At 40.6% G+C, this 22,683-nt stretch overlaps 1 protein-coding gene across 1 annotated transcript in view; it reads left to right on the forward strand.

Annotated features, from left to right (window-relative positions):
- WASHC4 (WASH complex subunit 4) overlaps positions 1 to 22,329 on the forward strand; it is a 63,150-nt gene extending 40,821 nt beyond the window's left edge. The window contains exons 20-33 of the mRNA XM_075209316.1: positions 2,280 to 2,396; positions 3,091 to 3,259; positions 3,460 to 3,614; positions 4,312 to 4,386; positions 4,699 to 4,803; positions 11,553 to 11,687; positions 12,487 to 12,595; positions 13,121 to 13,187; positions 14,239 to 14,325; positions 14,502 to 14,649; positions 15,584 to 15,680; positions 16,435 to 16,631; positions 21,186 to 21,285; positions 21,686 to 22,329. Coding sequence (XP_075065417.1) covers positions 2,280 to 2,396; positions 3,091 to 3,259; positions 3,460 to 3,614; positions 4,312 to 4,386; positions 4,699 to 4,803; positions 11,553 to 11,687; positions 12,487 to 12,595; positions 13,121 to 13,187; positions 14,239 to 14,325; positions 14,502 to 14,649; positions 15,584 to 15,680; positions 16,435 to 16,631; positions 21,186 to 21,285; positions 21,686 to 21,741 — 1,617 coding nt within the window. The 3' untranslated portion in view covers positions 21,742 to 22,329. The remainder of the gene's footprint in view (positions 1 to 2,279; positions 2,397 to 3,090; positions 3,260 to 3,459; positions 3,615 to 4,311; positions 4,387 to 4,698; positions 4,804 to 11,552; positions 11,688 to 12,486; positions 12,596 to 13,120; positions 13,188 to 14,238; positions 14,326 to 14,501; positions 14,650 to 15,583; positions 15,681 to 16,434; positions 16,632 to 21,185; positions 21,286 to 21,685) is intronic.
- Positions 22,330 to 22,683: the final 354 nt, after the last annotated feature.

Genomic DNA, 22,683 nt, shown 5'->3' on the forward strand with positions numbered 1-22,683 from the left:
TATATATATATATATATATATATATATATATATTCTGTATCTCCCTGAATCCCCCACACAGATTGTTTTTACCACCAGGCTTCCTGAAGACCAAATGTTTCGCCCTATGGTAAACCATTAAGTCCTTCTTCTCCTCAGTAGTTTGGTTTCTACTCAAATCTCTTTTTGGTCCAGATAAACTGATCATTTTGGTCTATTTTGAACATAAAGTCCTTCAGCTTCAAGTGTACAGGTTCAAGATGGAGTGTTTACAGTCTGTCATAAACCGTATGGAACAGAACAAGTTCATGGTGTTTCAAAGAGTCAGTCAGAGGACAGTATCTTTTGCCATAAGAATCCAGACAGACAATGCTACGGCGGTGACATACCTCAACAAGCATGCCCTACACCCCTGGCAATGTTATTTCAATAGATTATTAAAAATATGGTTAGTCAGATGTCGACATGATGGCATATGGTAAAATCAGAGAGGATTCAGGTGATTTAGGTAGCGCTGGACTGGCTACATGGATATTCTCAAAATAGCAGTGGGCCCATTGTGGAGTCAGTATGACCTGTTACGTTAGGGGCCCTTAGCATCACCAAGGTTTAGTGTGGCTGTTTTTCCGACAGGGTAGTTTGAGACCATAGTTGAGGCTAGAAAGGCAGTTTCGCCCAAGAAATTTTGCAGGGTGTGGAAGACATATTTTCTGTTGTGGAAAAGGTTTTCCTGCCTCTTCTTTTCAATTGGACAGTGTATAGCTATTCTTGCAGGGGGATCCTGATGTTTGAGACTTGGCTCCCTGAAAATTCAGGTTTCAGCCCTCTTGGATTTCCCCCCCCAGAGGAAATTGGCACTTTTCCTGAAGTGCAGACTTCCTTCCAGGGATGTCGAACACACACACACACACACACACACACTTTCGAAATTGGGGGCTCTGTCATGTAGGTCTCCATATCTTATCTTTCATGAGGACCGGTCTGTCCGTCTTTTCAGTCCAAAGTGATTTCGAGGTTACATCTTAGTCAGGACATAGTGATTCTGACCTTAGACCATTGTTGTTCTTTGGCAGAAGAGGGCTCTCTTCAGTCTCTGGATTTTTTGTGGCTTTGAGGACCTATGTTCATAAGACCCATGATGTGAGTGTATTACCTTTTTGTCCTCTGTGATGCACTTAAAAAAATTGTCCAGCGTGTCCAAGTAGACCGATGCTAGGTTGATTACTTTGATAATTATGGCTTACATTGGAGCAGAGCAGCCTGTTCTTGCAATTGTAACTGTACATTCTACCAAATCAGTGAGTTCTTCCTTGGTGACATCACACAGGACCTCGGCTGAGCAGCTGTGTCGATGGCCACCTGGTCTATGGTCCACACATCCACAAAGTTTTACAGATTAATCATATTTGCATCCAAACATGTCCTCTTTCAACAGAAAGTGCTAAACACGGCATCTTCTAAGTGTACCTTTCCATAGGGCCAGTTTTGAGAGAGAGACGGATTTTTATACTGTTGGGTTTTTTTCCCTCTCATTTCATTCTGATCTTTGGGGTTGGTTAGAAAATAACGGTCTCCAGCAGGTTGTGAGAGGAGTTCAGACTTTTTTAGTGCCAAATTTGAAGTGCCCAAACTACAGCTAAGCCTCTGTATTCCACATGGTGTGGTAGTGCTATAAAATCCAAGACTATTGTAAGATTATTCTTGTTTTTTTCTTGAAGAGACTTTGATGCTTCATAATATCATGAATGCTAGGGTATATATATCTGACAGATGAGTTGGAAGGTTAGGCCACAAGGTTGTATACTCGTTCTTGTAGCCCTTATGCTATTTTCTGTGCTTAATTCCACTTAAACAACAGTGTTTTAATCTGGTCTGCCCTCCCTGGCATTCTGGAAAAGGTTGGTGAATTCTTCATAGAATTATACAAGCTAACATCTTTTGTGGCTGTCCAGACAAATTTTATGCTATTAGTAGCTTGCTTCCTGATTGTACCTTAGTATTGTTGAGATTAAGTATTGTTGTGGATTTTCCATTCTTGTTTTGTAGATTTCTGTTTCATAACAATAAAAATTGTAAAAAATAAATAAATGATGCCACAAAGCACACTGGGGAGCCACCTATAGTTTATGTGCAGCTCATGTTAGGTTATATCTCAGTCTGGTAGATCTTCCCTCAGACCAGCGGTTTCTTCCCTTTTTATTATTCAGTGCCCTCGCATCCTCTTCTAGCCATCCTGTATATAAATTTGGTGGTAGCCATCAAAAAAAAAAATATCAAAAGCAATTTTTTTTCCCATTTAGTATATGTTCAGTGCGTTGTGGAGCTGTGTCCCTGCAATGATGCACACCAGACACTTGGAGTCCCATGAAGTGTTACTGAAGTGCTATAACAAGGAAATCATGGATGTTTTGACAGAGGTAAGTTCAGGCCTTGCAGTCATAAATCAATGTGGCATATTGTCATCAGTGAGATTCTTCTTCTTAAATATTTTTTCTACTAGAAACAATTTTTAAAATTTGCTCATATAAAGTGTATAATATAATGTTCTTATTGTGCTAATAATATGCCTCTGACTTCTCACATAACCAAGTCTCCATAGGCAGTTGGCTTTTTATGAACTTAAGCACATGGTAACATCCTGGGTTTAAAACAGATTTGTTGGAAACTCACTATGTTTTGCAACATATATTGATGGCATGGGATCAACTGTGACTCATACTCTGGCAGTTGCTATGCATGTGCCCACAAAAAAGACAATTATTGGTTTATTTATTACAGTATTTTAAAACATATGCTGTAAAGCGCTGTTATTTATCTTAAGTAAACTATATGTATTAGTATGTATCTTTTATGTTTTTGACTCTAGCATTTGCTGTATCACTTACTTTATTTAATTTTGGGCCATTAAAATCATGTAATTGCTTTCAGAGCATCTTCTTAAGACACAGTGGCAAAATCAACAAGGGATACAGAGTTGTTGGTGGCACCATATACGTTCCTAGTAGACTGGTTTACACAAGTGCTGTTAAAGTTTATAGTGATTGTATTTTTATAATAATGACTTTTACTCCTATTTTAATTGTGTATATATAAGACCTTTTTTGTTTTAAGCATCTGTTAGATAAGCTATGTAAAGAAATAGAGAAGGATCTCCGGCTGTCTGTCCACACCCACCTTCAGCTCGATGAAAGAAATCCTTTTAAAACGGGTATGAAGGACTTGGCCTATTTCTTCTCATTGACACCAATACGCTTCTTCGACAGATTTATTGATATCAAAGGTAATGTCAAGTAACCCAAATGCATTAACTACTGGACCATTGCAGTATTTACCTAAAACAGTTGTGTGATCTGGTCCTTTGTATAATCCTACAGAATAATTCCTATTGTATTTAATTTTTTATGTGGTAGCATTATACTACCTTTATTTGTAGGATAGCAAACGTAATAATAGTTGATTTTCTTTTTTTTTTTTCTGCAGCCTATGTCACACATTATCTGGATAAAACTTTCTATAACCTGACAACTGTAGCCCTGCATGACTGGGCCACATACAGTGAGATGAGAAACTTGGCAACCCAGCGCTATGGCTTAACTATGACGGAGCCTCATTTGCCAAGCCAAACTTTGGAGCAGGTATTGTCGGAATTTGCTACGAAGACCCCAAACACACACCCCACCTTAATACGACCCATATCTTGCTATGATGCAGCTCATGCCTAACTCACAAAACCCACCCCTGCTTGATTACTTTTGTAAACTGATATAGTACCATTAACCACACATCAAACTGCCAACATAAACCTTGAATAGCAGGGTCTGACTGGCTCATCCAGAATCCATGAATGGGTCATCTTTGCAAGAGCATCTTTATCGAAGTGCTGCATGGTGCAAACTGATGGAAAATGTTTGTGTGTGGGTGCTGTTTCTCGGTTTCCTGATTATGGTTCTTCTATAGTGTTCTACCAGAGTCATTCTAAATATTTATTCCTATCCTGTGAATTAAAAGGAACATTTAAGCTGCCATTTTAACCCACATCTCAATTACTTGTATTTGCTCACAATACGAACTAAACAAATCAACTTTAATCAACTGCACTAACTTTACAATATTTTATTGGAACTGGTATGCATCACACATTTTGCTGGTTGCCATATAACACTCTCCCTTTAGAAGACAATTTGTTGTCTGGGAATTATTCTACTAAGATAAGCAAGATCACTTTAGTTATGGCTTCTATCTCACCTGACCACCATGGCTAAAATTACCTCTGTGGAGAAAATAACTAACAGATCTCTGCATTACTCATTTGTTCTCTTTGTATTATATCAGGGTTTGGATGTCCTGGAAATCATGAGAAATATTCACGTATTTGTGTCCCGCTACCTGTACAATCTCAATAATCAGGTATGAGAATTCTTACTTTGTCTCTTGGGTTATATGTGAGCTGATATATCCCATACTGTAAATGATATGCATGTTGAGTGCTTTTATATAGGACATGGTAATCAGAGGTGACTTAAAGTATCTGTAATCTACAGTAGAGTTGTATTGGTCCTTCTATGTCCCACGTTTTTCTAGGTAACATTGGAATGACATCAGAACTTATCCTTTTATCCTTTCCTGTATAGGAATTACTTGTGTATCCTCATATACAGCTTGTCCAACAGTCTGCTGTATGAAGATTTGTGTAATGTACCTATACTACTTTCTCTGCAGATCTTTGTAGAGAGGACCAGTAACAACAAACACCTGAACACCATCAATATCCGGCACATTGCCAACTCCATCCGAACGCATGGCACTGGGATCATGAGCACAACTGTAAGTCTTCACTTATCTTCTACTAGTAAATTAATATCACTGGTAAACACCCATTGCATATTTGCCAATTCCAGAATATATACCTTGTACCCGAATAAATCAGTGTATGTTACTTTATAGTATAGTGCTGTTCATACATGGAATATGTCAGAAGAGCAAAATAGATACAATGTAAATGTCACATTTCTCTGGCATCTTATTGGAGCTGCCGGTGGGTCCTCGCAGAGACCTCAGCCAGTGCAGCATATTGTTTCCGCTATACAGCCATTGCAATAGAGTTTCCTGTGGATTCGGCTGGTTGATATTCTTCCATTGCAAGTGGGTTAATGCATATACCCCCACATACTAACAATACAATCTATGCTCTAATGTCTCTTCAATACAATTTAATCATGTTTGGAACATAAGTGCGATTTTGAAATTTGAGACTGTATTGGGAGCAATTAAAATTCCACATCTGTGACAGAATGGACCTCCTACGCCACCCTGTCTGTTGTTGCTGGGGACCAGCTGGGCTTACTTTGCTACCGTTACCTTTCATTATCCCAAATGCGCCCTCTTGCCGCAGTAGGAGAGGCTTACACGAGCTGCCACCACTGGACTCCTTACCGACATCCAGTACTAGGTTTCTTCTGGGTAACTGACGCTGCTAGCGTATCTCGTTGCTGGTGTACCTGGGCTGGTACTCCAGACCTCTTACTATGGATCCGGGTTGCTGTGAATGGTTTCCCCCCTGGCCTATCACACTGACCAGGACTGCTGGGTAGCAGGCAGAGCGGTGGTACTGGAAAGCTTGAGTCCAAACCTCAGACAGCCGGCGAACGGATTAGATTTAGGGTCTAATCTGTAGATCACAGGAATACAGCAATATTGAAGATGTTTTCAAGCAGGTCTTGAAGCAAGATGTTTATTTGCTCACACTGGTTTGAGGTACCAGTGTGATCAGGTCAAATGTTGAAATCAGAATAACACATTACATGCTCACAGAGCTCATCTTTTATACAGTTAAGACAAGGCTATTTTTAGCATCAGGATACACTCTATTTACACACACATGGATTTACATGCATTGCAAAGCTAACAAAATTTGCGCTTATCTATGAAATTTACTCTGGACAAAGGCCACACAATAACGACCCCCTGCTGGGCCTTTGGCCAGAGCAGGCATGACACTTCATCACAAAACTTTGTTAGCACTTCCTGCTATCAGACTCCCTTGCACATATGCCTAATTGGAGGTTTCCACTAGCAACCTTACAAATCCTAAACAATGACACTTGCATACTAAATACATCCCAATACACACAAGACCTCCATCCACAAAGGCCTATTGTATCAGATATATGCATCAGAAATAAGGCTTATCCTTTAGTAAGGTGAAAACAGGAAAAACCAGTTTCTACCCTGGTCTCAGAAGTAACGATTTCCTATCTCAGAAAATATACAATAATAAAAATAAGTGCATTGGCCCTGCGCTATTTCCCTTAAATAAATTCATACCAGAAGTTATTTATCAGTGATCCAGTCACAACATCTAACAGGTAACCACTGTTACACCAGCAACATCCTCCAGCTAAAATGGACTTGTAAAATAATAAATATTTTGTTTTAATCAACATCATAAGAGTTCCAAGAATCACCAGCGTTTATATGTACAAGAACAGCTAATCACTGGCTTTTTATGTTGGTTTGGTTTTATTGTCTTACAGCATTGTTTAATTTTTTTGTATGTATTGGTTTTTAGTCTAATATTTAGTTACACTTGTATTCTGATTTATATATCGATATTAAATGTTACTCTTTTTAGCATCTGGTGACCCATGACGTTTCTATAAAGTCTATTGTTTGTATTTTTTTTATTCAACACATTGAGGTACTCTGCTCAGGTTTTTAGAGCTGCTACTTTCTAGTCCTATTGGAGGACACTGCGATACAATGGGATATATTAGGTGGTCCTGGAGTGAGGGGCACTTCAATCGGAAAGTGCTGAGAGAACAGCTCCAGCCCTACTATGCCCCTCCCAGAGGGAAGAGTCCTCAGTTTATTTTAAGTACCCTTTGAAGTCTGGCATGCTTTTAGGGTTCTTGTCTTGGATTGTTTTTTTGTTTACATTTTGTTTTTAAATGTACCTTTTATTTAAAATTTTTCTATGTGTTTAGCTCAAGGACACTTCCCCAGGAGTGGACAACCTGTGGACTTTCCCTACTCCGGGTCCATCTTCTATGCTGTGACTCACAGGGTATTCCTACCAGGGGACAGGGCCCTCTCACTTCAGCGCAGGACCAGGATGCTCCTGGCGCAGACAGAAGTTTCTCTTCTCAGTTGCATGAGGCTTCATGAAACCAGGGTACCAATGTTCTAGGCAGTAACGTTTGCACGCTCTTCAGAAAGGTTCTGACTCCCGTGTTATTGGGCATACAGTCCTAACCCTGTCACTCTGTCCTAACCCACTTGTACATCCTTCTTGTGGTGGTTAGCCAAAATAAGTCAGGAGTGAGGTCAGTCGTTCACCAGGGCCTGAACCCTGGTCATAACAGGCGCTAGTCTGTTAGGTGGAGGTGGATTAATAGGATCCTCAGGGCTCCACGGTCTTTTGAACCTCCCTAAAGAACTGTTCTTTGAGATTTGGAGCTCACAGCTGCACAAGGTGTTTCATCGGGCTCAGCTGTTCCTAATCAGGAGATCTCTAGACATTGTCAGATAATTCCACGGCTGTTTCATATCTGTACAATCAAACGGGGAACACGTGGCATGAGGGAAATGTGAGAGGAGTCCAGGTTATGGCCTGAGTCCAGGGCGTCCATACTCAATTCTCAGGTCACCCTTTAATGCTTAGGATTGTAAGACCCTCAGGTAAAATTTTTCCAATGCCAGGATTTTTACCTGGATCTTCGGACTGGTGTACTGGTCTCTTCCATGTCTCATGTTCTCATGAGCTCTAGAGAGTTTTTAAAGGGGGTGGCTTCCAGCTAACCTGGTGGACCCTCGTTTGCCTCGCAGAACATGGTTCTCATACATTCGGTGGCTGGTGCTGACAACACCCCTTGGCCTTCCAATGGCAGATCTTATAGTTTAGGGGCCTCTCCTGCCACTCTTTTGATCTTGTCTAGCTTGGTGCTATTGTGTTGGAAACCAGGGTTGTAGGCAAGAGATTCTTCACAGGAGGCTGCTGGGCACATTGAATGCAGCCTGTGTAGCATCTTCCGCACCATTCTCATTGGTCTGGAAATTGTACAGCGCTTAGTGTTAATCACAATGCTTTCACATGTCCCTGTGCTGGCTCTCTTGGTTGTTTGTTCTTTCGCTACCTGGCTCCAATTTGAGACTCCACTTTTTGGTTCTTTCAAAGTGCAGCCTCCTGTGCTCTCCATCTAACACTGGTTTTACAGGATAATGGGAGGTTGTCTTTTCTTCAGGTTCAGACCCCATTTGGTTGGTCAGGTGAAGCCTGTGCAGGGTGGTGTTTCTCTCTGGGACACCGTGAATAAGAAGTGCGATTTTTCTTCTTCGCTCGGCTTATGTGATGTTGAGCAGTCTTTTTAGACCGGGTATATCTACTGCCTGGATAAACAAAGCTATTTAGGCATAGGTAGAACAATTGCCGAAGGGTTTACAAGAAAATCGTCCGTGGGTTTATTTACTTGTGTAAGCTGATCACATTAGAGAGGCTTCAGATTTTGTGGGTCAGCCATCCTTGGATACGATCTCGGTTAATTCTAAACTTTCTGCACTCATTATAGAGGCCAGGTGTTCTTTATAGCTACATTCGTGGTTAGCGGATTCTGACTCAAAGCTTACGCTAGAATCTTTACCTTTTAATGCCAAGACTCTTCGGATCCCAGTTGGACCAGATCACTTTGGTTTTGAGCTTTTACCACGTGTGGCCACACAACCCAGGTTTCGGTCCCGTCTTCCCTTTAGCAGGTCACAGGGGGCTCCCACCAGGCTACAGCCCACTTTCTCAAGGGGTGGTTTCTGTAGGGGTCATGGGTCTGCCAGGCCTGGAAAGCCCAAGCCGACACAGACGGTATCCGCGTGACTGGATTCATGGCCACGGTATTGTGGTGTGGGTCCATCTCATGCAGTTTCGGGACATATGGATGGCATTATTCCCTGATGCCTGGATTTGAGGGGCAGTCACTAAAGGTTGTTATCTGCCTTGTGCATTTTCCTAGTCACAGATTCTCTAACACGGGTCTGCCATCCTGCAGTCTCTGGCGCAGGCTGCTCCACGATACAATCCAGAAAATCTTTGTTTCAGGTGTGATTATTCCGGTCCCTCCTCTGGAAAGATGTTTGGGTTTTTACCTAAACCTCTTTCTGCTGCTGAAGTCGGACGGCACATTCCGTCCGATCCTCAACAAATGCGTTGAGTCCTGGACCTTAAGATGGAGTCACTGTGGTCCATCAATGCAAGCATGGGACAGGGGGAGTTACTTTCTTCTCTAGACATCAACGTCTACTTTGCTTTTTTGGTCTGCAAGGCCCTTGTCAGTTCCGGGCTTTACCCTTTTGACCTAGCTACCACTCCAAGGGTTTTCACAAAGGTAATGACTATCATGGCCGGTCTCCTTAATTGTCATGGCGTCACGTTTGTTTCTTACCTAGATGACCTGTTAAAAGCCCAATGTCACTCTGTCCTGCTCCGCCAACTTTGCCTGACGATGTATTTTCTGGAAACGTGTGGCTGGATCCTAAACCTGCCCAAGTCGTCCTTAATTCCCACGCAAATGATGTGGTTTCTGGGCCTCTGCTTCGACACCAGGTGGTGGCGGGTATTTCTTCCAGAGAACAAGGTTCTGTTGGTTCTGACCAAGAACAAGTTCCTCCTGGCAAGAAAGGAGGTCCCTTCTCCGCTGCATGAAGCTGCTGGGAACCATGGTATCCATGTTTGAGAGATTTCATTTTACTCTTGAGCCTTTCAAAGGGAGCTTCTCCGGATGTGATCAAAGTCCCCTCTTTATCTGGACAGTTCATCAGGTGTCAGTTTGCCAGTCCCTCCTCTGGTGGTTTAATTGGTCGCATATCACCATGGGTCAGTCCTTACAGTGTTGGAAGTGGACTCTGGTCACTACAGATGACAGTCTGTCCAGGTGGGGCGCAGTTGTCTGTGCTATTTGGGTCCAGGGCCTCTGGTAACTTCTAGAGACGATGCTGCCCATAAATGTGCTGGAACTCTGCGTGATTTACAGGGCGCTTATACAGACTTAGAGAATTCTGGCGGGCAATCCCCTGAAAGTTCAGTCGGACAATGCGACAGCGGTATCCTACCTGAACCATCAGGGAAGAACATGTAGTGCCATGGCCATGAAGGAAATGTTGAGGATCATATCCTGGACCTAATATAATTTTCCCGTGATATCGGCAATCTTCATCCCAGTGGTGGACATCTGGGAGGTCATACCATTACAATTACGTGGTGGTTTTGTCAGCTGTACTTGTTTCCTTTCATGCTCCGGTGGGTACTCAAGAAGCTGAAGAGGGAGAAAGTAGCCGCCAAACTGGTTTCCCCAGACTGGCCACACCGGGCATGGTACTCAGACATCCTAAGGATGACCATAGGCCCACCCTTCTGCTTTCCTCTTCATCCTGACCTTCTCATCCACGACCCACTTCATTGCTTTAGGTTATCTGGTTTTGACGGCGTGGTTACTGAGACCCTGATTCTTTGATCTACGGGTTTCTCACTCTGTTTTCCAGACCATGATAAAGTCTAGAAAACATTCTTATTTGCAAACTATTACTGGGTGTGAATGGTATATGCTCTCTGGTGTGAGGCACATAGTTTCCACACTTTAGTGCTTTTCACTAAACCCTCCTTTGTGCCTAAAGTGGTCTCACGGTTTCACTGAAACCAGGAGATCATTGTTCAGACTTTTTCTCCTCAGTCACAGCCTTCTGATGCGTCCTTGCTGCTTTTGGACGTGGCCCGGGCTCTTCGGTGTTATGTAAACCCTACCGTTTTGTTTTGTAAGACTACCGATTTGTTTGTGCCGTATGATGCGCCAAGCATGGTTAGTTGGCCTCTAGGTTGCCTCTTGTTCGTTGGATCACTTCGACTATTAGGTTGTCTTACACTCAAGTCAGTAAGCCAATGCCGGTGGGCCAGAAAGCTCATTTGACCAGGGCTGTTGTTGCTCTGCAGGTGGTGCGTCACGGTGCTTCGGCCAAACAGTTGTGCTGGGCTGCTACGTGGTCATCTGTCTACACTTTTGCTAAATTCTGTATGTTACAGGACTTAGCATCTCAGGAAGCATGCTTTGGGCGCAAGGTTTTGCATAGAGCCATTTCAGAGCAATCTCTCCCATACAAGCAGCTTTAGAATGTCCCCATTGTATTGCAGTGTCTCCCCAATAGGACGCCAGAGAAAAGAGGATTTTTGTTACTGTAAAATCCATTTATCTTAGTCCATTGGGGGAACACTGCGTTTACACACTTGGCTTTGCTTGTTTGCTGGTTTCCTGTTTTTTTTTTTTTCTGTTTTTGTTTTTCTTGTTATTAAAAAAACTGAGGACTCTTCCCGCTGGGCGGGGCGTAGTAGGGGATCTGTCCTCCCCGCACTTTTCAATTGTCGTTCCCCTGACTCCAGGACCACCTACTATAACCCATTGTATCACAGTGTCCCCCCTAATGGACTAAGAGGACATTATCCTTAAATCAGTAAGTAATAGATAAAAGGACATGGTGTTGCAAAAAGCTATTATGCAGTCAATCATAAACAATCACAAACTTTTTCCCTTTTTATTTAGGTAAACTTTACATACCAGTTTCTGCGAAAGAAGTTTTATATATTTAGCCAATTTATGTATGATGAACACATAAAGTCCAGATTGATCAAAGACATTCGATATTTCAGAGAAGTTAAGGACCAAAATGATCAGAAGGTAATTACAAATTTTCCCATGTGCCCATTTAATAGCCCTTTAAAAGGAACAGCTATTGTCATACATTTATTATTTTTTATACTATTGTAATTATTTTGTATATATTATTTAATTTTATTATATTTGCTTTCTTAATAATATTCTGTTGGCTCTGTAATTTTTTTCAATGCAATTGGTAATAGATTGCTATGGGACATATGGCTGCCAGCGAAACAAAATACCAGAATGTTAATCAAATTAAATCACAAATTAATTCGGCTGAATGCATTGCTGAACTGGCCTTATTTAGGTCAGTGTAGTCAAAAGTCAAATATCTTACTTTAAGAGCCACTGACTATTTGAATACTTCTATTTGAGCATATATGTAACAGTCCAAATGATTGCTGTATTGACAGGCATACTGGTAACTGAAAACATCAAAAATAAATGGTCTAGTCAGCCCTTAAGCCCTTGACATTGACTTGCCCTGATATCATATTATGTGTTAGACTTAGACTGTGTTTATCTGTTGTTACTTTGCATTATATCACAGGTACATGTAGATACTACTGAGCCCTGTAGCAACATTTTGAACCCCCCCCCCCCCTTGCACCCGCGGACACATCCACCCAACATGATTTTCTCCGTCAATACCCAACATTGCAGCGCAGTGCTTACATCTCTCTGTCAACAGCCTATATGACTATAGATTCTCTATTAGTTTGCATTTAATGGTCTCCTTATTTGCTTGCTCAATAGGTAAAACTAACCTTTCAAAACCGTCATTAATATAATCTTTGTGTGTGATACTTTCCTATAGTATCCTTTTGAAAGAGCAGAAAAATTTAACCGTGGAATTCGGAAGCTTGGCCTCACGCCTGATGGACAGAGCTATCTTGATCAGTTCAGACAACTCATTAGCCAAATAGGTGAGCAACAGTTAATAAATGCAATGTTGTTAGATTTTCCTTTTGGCTGGTGCTAATTTGGCTTAGAGGCAATGTGGATCAGTTACCAACATTGCATTTAAGTGCATTATTTTCACTGAATCACAAAAAACAGTCTGCCGTTAGCTATTGTCTATTTAGTGCTAATTTGTGCCTGGTTGCTATAGTTTAATTTACATTTTTCACCTAAATATAATGTGTAAATGGGCCCTTATGTGTATATTGGTCCTGTCCAATATGCACATCGATCTTGCTTGCATATGCTGCTTTCATTACAATAGGTCACTTGGTTAAACTGTTCTAGACAAATTTAAGTGAGACCCCTGCCAAATTTTAGAATGCTCTTAACTATTCACCTATTTTATATCCTTTTATTTAGATAAATCTTTAATGGAAAATGTGCATAGATATTTTTTAAATCTTGTGACATATTGCAACAAGTTTTCCTATGCTTGTATCTGCCTTTGATCTCCTCTTGATGCTGATCAGTATAAGTATTATTTGCAGGGAATGCTATGGGCTATGTCAGGATGATCCGGTCTGGAGGGCTTCACTGCTGTAGTAATGCAATCAGGTATAAATGATTGGATTTATAGTGCAATTTCTTTAAAAAACAAAACAAAATGGTATTCATTAATTTTTCTGAGTAAAGCAAAAGTAGATATAGAGGCCTCTAATGCCTGAAATTAGTTACAGGTTTTATCACTCATATTCTGTACTTTATAGTGTTTAGAAAATACATATATTTGAGATGAGGCTTTTCTAATACTTGTCAGCCTGGGAGACACATTAAGTGGGAAGTTTAAATTCTATTTTCTATGGTCTTGTATGACAGTTACTCCTGTTTAGCTGATTTCTAGTTCATAGTTATATCTGGTTCTATCGCATGATGTACAAGATTAAAGAACCTACATTATATTGTCGGATAGACACAGTGGAATACATAATCTTAGGTATTTAGGACCGAGATAACTTGTATATGGAAAGACAAGTAGTTAATTTATGTTGACTCTTCTGAGTACTATTATCCTGCGTGTGTGTTTCTGGCATTAAGTAAGCAGAATAAGATGTAGGACCATAATACTACTGGCAGACCCAGATCACATTTTCAAATGTCTGCTTTTAATTACCAGCATCTACCTGTCGTCTCCTAAAATTTGTAAACCAGGGCACATTAGTCTTACTACTTGGCAGGAGCGTCTATGTTCCAATATTATAGAACTTGAGTACATCTTGCTACCTTACCTATTCATGTTCCCATTGTGCTGCACTTTGCCTATTACATTGACCAGGAACCATCAGAAGAGGTTCCTGGGTATTGGATCACCTGCTGTGTAAGTGCAGAAGCAGCTGCACTTCTACATCACAAGACCTCATCATTGTGCTTTGACACTGGGAGAGAGCAATTTGGGCTAGGAACACACCCACAGAAGTTCTCCTAAAGTGCCCCAGCTGTTAAAGCATGTTTGAACTTATGATATTACATGATTCCATGTAAGATTTTAAATTCTTATAGTTTAATCAATTCCCCCATGGCTGTGTGGGTGTATTTCAGTATCAAAACGCCTCTGTTATTCCCAGTATATTTACAATGGTTTGACAACAAACAAAAATTGCCTTCTCAGATTTGTCCCAGACCTAGAAGACATAGTCAATTTTGAAGAGTTGGTAAAAGAGGAAGCTCTGTCCGAAGAAACGCAAAAGGCTGCAAGGTGAGGTAACAACTTTGCAGGACTATGGTGAACTAATAGCGAATTGACTATTTAAACCGTATTATCTAAATGTACACTCTATAAACATGACAGTTATCAATTTTATATCTGGATAATAGGTTTGTTGAAACAGAAAAGTTTAAATGTTTCCTATTAACACTATGTTCCCTTTCCAGACAGTTTGACTTTGTTCTCAGCGATCTAACACGAAATTCAGCTGAAGGTACAGAGTATTTCAAAATGCTTGTGGACGTATTTGCTCCTGAGTTTCGCAGTATAAAGAACATACACCTTCGGAACTTTTACAGTATTGTTCCACCACTGGTGGGTAGCACACCTTGTGTCTTTGGTATATCTGCTCTACCCATTAGATTATAAGCTCCTTTGAGCAGGACCTTCTCTCCTCCTATTTCTACCACTTTTAACTTTGCTCTCCAGTTGCTCTGCTCACCTCCCTCTTGGGCTGACTCCACTCCTGCTTTTCAGTGGCTCATAACCTGTTAGCTCTGCCCACACTCTCGGGCACAGGTTTTCAGCTTGTGCTGAATACCCTCTTTTACCCTCACCCATTCAGCATTTCTTATTAGCTGTGCTTTGAGTTACCTGAGTTATAGTGTTAAATTTTCATTGTACCGTAATGCTCTACTTTATACTGTCCTATTGTTTGTACCCTGTGTGGCGCTGTGGATATTTTGTGGCACTCTATACATTAATAATGATAGTAATAATAATCGCCAAGAGGTAATCACAGAAGAAAGACTTTTGGATTTATTTCCAACCTCATTAAAACATATTTGGAATATATTTTGGAACAACTCTTACAACTGACCCATTGCTAAGACAATAATATGTTTACTAGTTGCAAAGTACAGTCGCTGCAGGGGAAGAATACATTTGTATATATTTTGTATCAACTTTACACTAGGAGTGTGGTGGTGGCGGCAGCGACTCCTCTTCTACAAGTGGGGACACTGTATTGGTGCACTGTTGACACTTAGTAGGTTAGTGTTCAGTGGCCAAATAGCACCAGTAGGGTTGTGGTCAGTAGAGGCAGGTTACCAATGTTAAGAGAAAAGAAGCCAGTGAGTAGTTCATTGACCAGACAAAAGTATCAGTGCTTTTTTTTTTATACAGGTCAGAGAACTTTGAGGCAAATGTTGGGGTTTTTGGCCGGCTGTTCATCTATTTTGGGGGATGAGTGTTTCTATAAAATGTTGCTGCAGTTTGCTTTCAAGAAACTTTTTTTTTTTTCTTCCAGACACTTAATTTTGTTGAGCATTCTATTAACTGTAAGGAGAAGCTGAATAAGAAAAATAAGGTTGGCGCTGCTTTTACTGATGATGGGTTTGCAATGGGTAAGATGTATATTTTTGCCCTGTGACATGAAAGCAATAATTCAGTTGACTTAACGTATATAGAGAAAAACAATAGATGATGTAAAGTCATACACTGAACCTAATAGACTGACTGTAATACATTCTATTACAGCTGTTTTTTTAATGTTTAAACACTAATTGAAAAGTTTAGTAATAGGAAAAGGGATTCACAAATATATGTGTAAAAGTTCTCATACAAAGTCCCAAATCTAATCCTACATCAAATTTTTAATCCTGACCTTGCTTAAGGCCTACTGCAGCTGTAACCATAAACCAAGCTTAAGCTCGAAAACTATCCTGAGCCCTAATAGATCTCTGATCCTGCCCTAAAAAATGTAATAACCCCTCTTATACTACACTACAACTAATTTTGGAATACAAATTTTTCCCCTGAAGCTTGTTTTGCATTGGGGACCCGGTAATGTAGTCTTTACCATGGTCCCACTGTAAGCTAGACTTTAGTTCTTCATACATAGCTCTGTGTGCCTCTCCGCTGTGTTCTTCTCTTACCATGGATTTTCCTGTTTTGGAAATTAAAGTGCTTCTGTTGAAGACAACCCATTTCAAGAGTGTTCAGTTCTCCAAAGCATCCTCCTTAATAATGTATTGGTGAACGTCAATATTGTCATATTGTCTCTAAGATGAAGAAACTTATGTTGTAATTGCGATGGTCCTTGTCTGACTTTAGCTCTAAGTAGTCCACTTTCCTATAATTTTGTCTTCTTGCCTACAGGCGTTGCTTATATCCTAAAGCTTTTGGACCAGTACCAAGAGTTTGACTCCTTACACTGGTTCCAGTCTGTAAGAGAAAAGTACCTTAAGGAGAAGAGAGCAGTCTCCAAGCAGCAGCATGTACAGACAAATAATCAGGATGAAAAGCTGCTTCAGACAATGAACTTAACACAGAAGAGACTGGACATTTATCTCCAGGTAATTAGTTCTGCTACTTTGACATCTATATTGCATACATTGAAAATATGGGCCAAAATGATACTGTATATAGTCAAAAGCAAGTTGGAACCTACTGACTGGCAATGCCTTGTAAGAGTTTAAAGCGTCACTCTACTAGGAGCTATGTTTTGCTAATAACCTTTCTTTTCCCTTTAGAAGTGGGAGTTCAATCGGTTCCACTGATAACCACTCAAGCTCTGTAATTTATAAGCATTGGTCCCTTGTGGTTCTACTAGGAGAGGGTTATTTGGAAACATTTTCTCCTTCAGCAGAAAAGGGGGCAACAAGTGGTGCATTATGTTTCTTCCTTGGAGCGAGGAATCAGTCACTCCTTACTGTTCCTCCTCAGGTTTTTTTTTTTTTGTGTGTGTTTTTTTTTATTTTTTTTTGCTTTTTACACAAAATTTAAGGGACAGCCTCCATATTGCTTACAATCTCCAGACATTGTTTCGCCTGTACAGCGACCACCAAAGGTCCAGTATTCTAGGGGACACAGTGGTGCTGCCGAACAAGGACAGATGGCTCCAGGATCATCTTTCTATCTGTCTTGGAAAGTGGCAAATGAGGTTCATCCTGGAAGGTTTGAATATTTCCAGGTTGCAGTTTATGCACCTTGTCTCCAATGTCATGTAAGTATAGTCCTAATCAGGGGAAACAGACCTTTGTTAGCCATTTCTTTAATCCTCTGGCTCATATCTTGTTTGTTAGACAACACTTCCAAAACGCCCTTCTTTGCAATGCTTTTGAGCGCTATTTGAAAAAGGTAATTAAATGGCACTTATGGCAGAATAAAACAAGCTAACTTACGCCGAAAAAGCTCATCAGTCGTCAACACAATCCTTTTGAGGTCCTATGCTACCTCGTCTTGGGCAGCGGAGACCAAAAATAAGCTTTTCTAGATTTCCATGCGAGAGAGCGGTAAAGTTTATGACCCAAGGGGAAAAGAAGCAGCTGATCCCTGGCTATGTACCATCTGATGTACTTTTTAGAGCTCTCTCCAAAGTGTCAGTCCTCTCTCAGGTTCCCAGAGACCCGGAGTGCAGAAATATTTCCCACTTGATCATTCAAGTGCTGCTGGAGGCTTTAGTGATCTGCACTGCCCATATCATTGGCTTTTACTCCAGTCTCTTTCTGTTGACTTGGCAAGGTGGTTATTTCAGGCATAGACTGGATCTTCAAGCCATCAACAAATTCACAAAAGGTCAAATACCAAAAACATTTCAAATGTTTTGGCTTTGGTGAAAATAAGACCACCTTTTTTCCTTGTTGTTAAGAGTAACTTGTTGAGTTAGGCATTTGTGAACTGGCTACAAAACGGCTGTATTTTTAAGGTTTTGTATACTCGTGTTTAATGAAACTATATCCACTTTTTTTTTTTTGTGATTGGGATCTTATTTATAATCCCTTGTTGGCGGATTGATCTCAGGGAGAATCTTGTCAGTTCCGGTTTTGTCACTGCGGACGCCAGACTCTTGTCGGGGGTGCGGTTCTCCAACATCACCAAATCCAGCAGTTCATCTTGATGATCGATGTACCGGAGCTCAAAGTCATCTATTTGGTCCTGACCACCTGCACATCTCCATTTAAGGGCCATGCTGTCGGGGTCCAGAGAGACTATGCCACAGAGGTGGCTTTCTGGAACCATCAGGAGGGCTTTGTCGGCACCCAGACATTTAGAGAGTTTGGTGACAACCTACAGTTCTGGGGATACAACAAGGAGGCAGACTTCCTGAGTAGTCAATTCCTGGACCCAGTTTAGTGGTTCTTTTCTTTCAAAAAATATTTTGGACTCTCTGCAGACCTGGGATTCCCTGGAAATGTGTCGCTACTAAGCCACATCTCATTGACGTGCTGTCAGATCTGTGGTTGTTCCAACTCCACTGGCTGTTATCCCTAACTAATCTCCCCCAGTTGTCCCAGGGAGTCATTGTATGCATGATTAGTTGATCATTTAACTTGCTTTAATGGCTTTACTCTTGAAGCCATTATTTTTTATTTATTTTTAACTGAAATGGCCTTGCGGACTCCATTTTTCTGACCATGCTGTGGGCACAGAAACTTCTTTCAATGTCTATTATAGTTTGCATATCTTACCAGGTCAAGTAGCCTGGAACATGGCCTGTCTCGGAGTTCTGTCAAAGTGAAGGTATCTGGTGCTGCTTTATCGCAGTGGGACCTAATCCTGGTTCTGAAGGTCTTGCATGGTGTTTCTACCCCTTTTTTCTGTTTTCTCATTGTATTACTTTGGCTAGGTCTCTGAGCTCCATAATTGGTTTTCCAAAAAAAAAACACATGTTTATATGGTTGTCTTGTTTCACGTTGTCACTAATTTTCACATCAACCAGCAGATGGCAGTGCCATTCTAATGCCCTCACAACACCAAGAAAAAAGCACAGCTTCATTTCTTGGATGCAGTGTGCGTTGTCAGCGTTTCTCTGTCCAGGACTCAGAAGTCCATTGTTTGGATGCCATGTCTACTACTGGGACCATATCATCAATCATCCATCATTACCATAATCATCTTATATAGCGCCAACATATTCCGTAGCGCTTTACAATTGGGGACAACCATAGTAAACTAATAAACTGGGTAAAACGGAGATGAGAAGGCCCTGCTCGCAAGTTTACAATCTATGGGAAAGAATTAGGTGCCTCCTTTTGTGCATTGCTTGCTGGATCAGAATTGCAGACTTGTTCTTTGGCTGGGGTACTAGTCCCCCATAGGCTCACAGTATAGTTGAGCAATTTGGACGTTCTTTCACTTCATTTTTCATTTTATACATCAGCGGTTCAGGTTTGTAGAATGAACACATGGTGTTTTTCCTGCAAAGTTTTTTTTTTTTTTTTTGTTTTTTTTTTTTTTCTTCAATCTCTTTATTTTGAAATATGAAGTTTAACAGTAGACAGATAAGCATGGAATACAAACATATTGGCGGAAGACATATTTGAAACAAAACGATGCAGCTTAACAGGTACGTCTGGTTAGTACAACGGTCTGAAAAAGGAGAGAGCTGGTGTGGGACATGTACCTTGAGTCAAACCAGATATTATGCTGCCATGGGGTGAGGTTAAGGAGTTGTGAACTATTGACTAAAGATAGGGAGAGTTTTACAACATTCCCTGCAGTTTTTAAATATTATACATCGTGGATATTGCTGTGGAGGCTGTTCTTGGTTGGAAGGGCCTCCAAGTGGCAGGCTGTGTTTATGCATTCCTCTCCCGTTGAGGTTGGCTTTGGTATATCCCACTGTCACTGCCCCCTACTGCTGAACAAGAAAGAGAGATCCTTTTCTCAGTCTTTTTTTTTTTTTATAATTTTTATTTTTGAATGGTCAAGTAACAAACAGAACCGACATGCACTGTCAGTAGGAAAAAAAAACAAGCAATAGAAGCACATCACAGGTAACAAAGCATAAAATCAGTATAAAGATATAAATAATCAGTGCAACAATATGCGTGTGTGGTAGTTGACCAAGGATTTTTAAGGAAATAAGGGAGGGGGCGAAATGCCTCAACAGAGAGTGGTATGACGCAGGAGGAGAAAAGGAGAGAGACTAGTACAGTAGAGAACAGGAAAGGAAAGAGAGAAGAAAAGAGAAAGAGAGGGGTTTACAGGAGGAGGACGGACATGTGTAAAAGAAGAGTCAAGTGAAAGGGGGATAAATCTGAAAAAATGAGAGCCATGGGCTCCATACCTTAGTGAACGATCTTGATGTCCTAATGATAATGCTGGTCATATATTCCAGGCGGTGGACCTGCCAGACTCTATTGATAACGGCTTGAAGCGAAGGGGGAGTTTGCTGCCTCCAGTCTGCTGCTATTTGGCAGGTAGCTGCCGATAAGATATGCCTAGCTAACTTATTCTCATGCCGAGTTGCCGCTGGCGCTCCCAGGGGCAAGAGGAAAAATTTAGGCTCAAATGGAATCGTTACCTGAATAATCGATTGGATCAGGTGTTTGATCTCGGCCCAGAAGTTCGAGAGTTTGGGACAAGTCCACCATATATGGATAAAGTTACCCTCATGGGAGCACCCACGCCCCTTTTCTCAGTCTTTAGAGAGAGAGAGTGACCAAAAGGAATATGTGTTTCTGTTCTACTCTATTTCTATTTTGACTCCTTGCTGGATTAATTATAAAAGGAAGAGCAGCAGGGAGGAAGAGTCTGTTTCCCATCCTTATTGCACTGCCTTCTTTGGGGAGATCACAACCCACTGCTGTGTCCGTCTACAGCCACCGAGAAAGGGACACAACAATAATTACAAAAATCACCTTATTTTATGTTAAATGAAATGCTCGTCCCAAGCTCTCTGCACCAGATGTAGATTTTTGAGTTGGGATGACCTCCATTTCTATTTGTATGACCTCCATTTCTATTTGTATGATGAGACTTTAAATGTAATACCCGATGAAACTAAAATAGGCATGGTAATGAGCACATTATTGGACTGGTTGGTTCTTGCCCAGCATCAAATTCTAGGTTTTTAAATTAAATGAAAAATTAATGTGTAACAAATTGTCTTATTTGCATTTTAGGAATTTGAATTTCTTTACTTCTCACTGAGTAGTGCAAGAATTTTCTTTCGAGCAGACAAAACGGCAGCTGAAGAAAATTTAGAGAAGAAAGAAAAGGAAGGTGTGTGCAACATACTTACAAACAAATACAGTTCACATGAATTTGCTGTAGTTTTGGACCGTTTTTAAACATGTCTGTCTGTATATATGAGTGTCCATATAGAACATCCATAAATACACACAAAATAATGTGATGGTTAAGGTAACACCATCCCTCTACATGGGCTCAGACTCCATTAACATGCCAGATTATGTGTCGCATGATCACACAAACATGCTGGGGGCATTATACATCGGGAAAGTCAGTATTGTAATACATTTTCTGCATTTACAGTAATATACACAAGGCGATTTTGTTGTTTTTAAACTTTGAATGTGTTTTGATATAATGTCACTTTTGTGAAGGGTCTTTCAATCGTTTTTGCAACCTAATATTTTTTTTCTTTTTTTAATGTCTAAAGCAAACGACGACAACCTTCCTGTCATCTCCTCTGCCTCAGAGACAGTTATGAAATGATGTTGCTTTGAAACTTGCCATGGAGCTCTAGAACATTTCTGATCTGTCAATGTTGATTTTGGATGGTTAATTACCAGAAGTGGTAAAAGCAAGGGACTGGATACTGGCATTGCACTCCCCACTGAAGAGTGATCACTTTAGTCCCAGATACTTATAACTGTGGCAGTAGCAGCACTTTACAGATGCATGGAAAATAAGCACATCTGGAGCTTCACCTTCTGCAAAAAGCCACAAACGGGAGAACTGGAAGCCATTTATCATTGTTTGTAAATGGACGGAATACATTTTGGACAGCTAATTTGTGTAGTTTAATATTACGAATGATAGAAATAATAGTGTAAATCTCCCAGTATCCAGTAATTGAATACAAAAGGATGTATATCCTGAGATAACTAAAGCCATGCAAACCAGAAGTCGGAGTAACTTCTCCATAATGTAAATGAAGATAAATTAATTTGCAAACTTATATTAATGATATGGGATGAAAATGTGTGTGTATATGTGTAAATGCGCACTTTTTGTACATCAAATATTGTAAATGTCATATCCTCAGATGTAAAAATGTATAAAACAAATACATTATTTCAACCTGTCTTGTCTTCTCATCCATGCTCCTAGCTGGTGCTCTGTTAGACATAATCTCAAAAACAATGAAAGCTATTGTCTTCTACAACCCAAGAACAGCCTGATATATATCATTCTTACCAGAAATGCTCTCCATCAAAAATTGGATTTTTACACATGCATTGATTCCTTTTCTCGGAGTCCAATGCTTGAGCACTTTAAATTTCTCTCCAAAAGTACAAGTTTGGCCTACTCTCTACTGCCATAGGCTCATGGGACTTGAGTATTTTTCTAATAAAGCCCCAGGGACTGAACCAGAACATGAAGCAGATGAGATAACAAGGTTTTAACCGCAACAGGTCCAAGAACCTAAACAAG

This window comes from Mixophyes fleayi, chromosome 4 (assembly GCF_038048845.1).
Source record: "Mixophyes fleayi isolate aMixFle1 chromosome 4, aMixFle1.hap1, whole genome shotgun sequence".
Classification (NCBI taxonomy): domain Eukaryota; kingdom Metazoa; phylum Chordata; class Amphibia; order Anura; family Limnodynastidae; genus Mixophyes; species Mixophyes fleayi.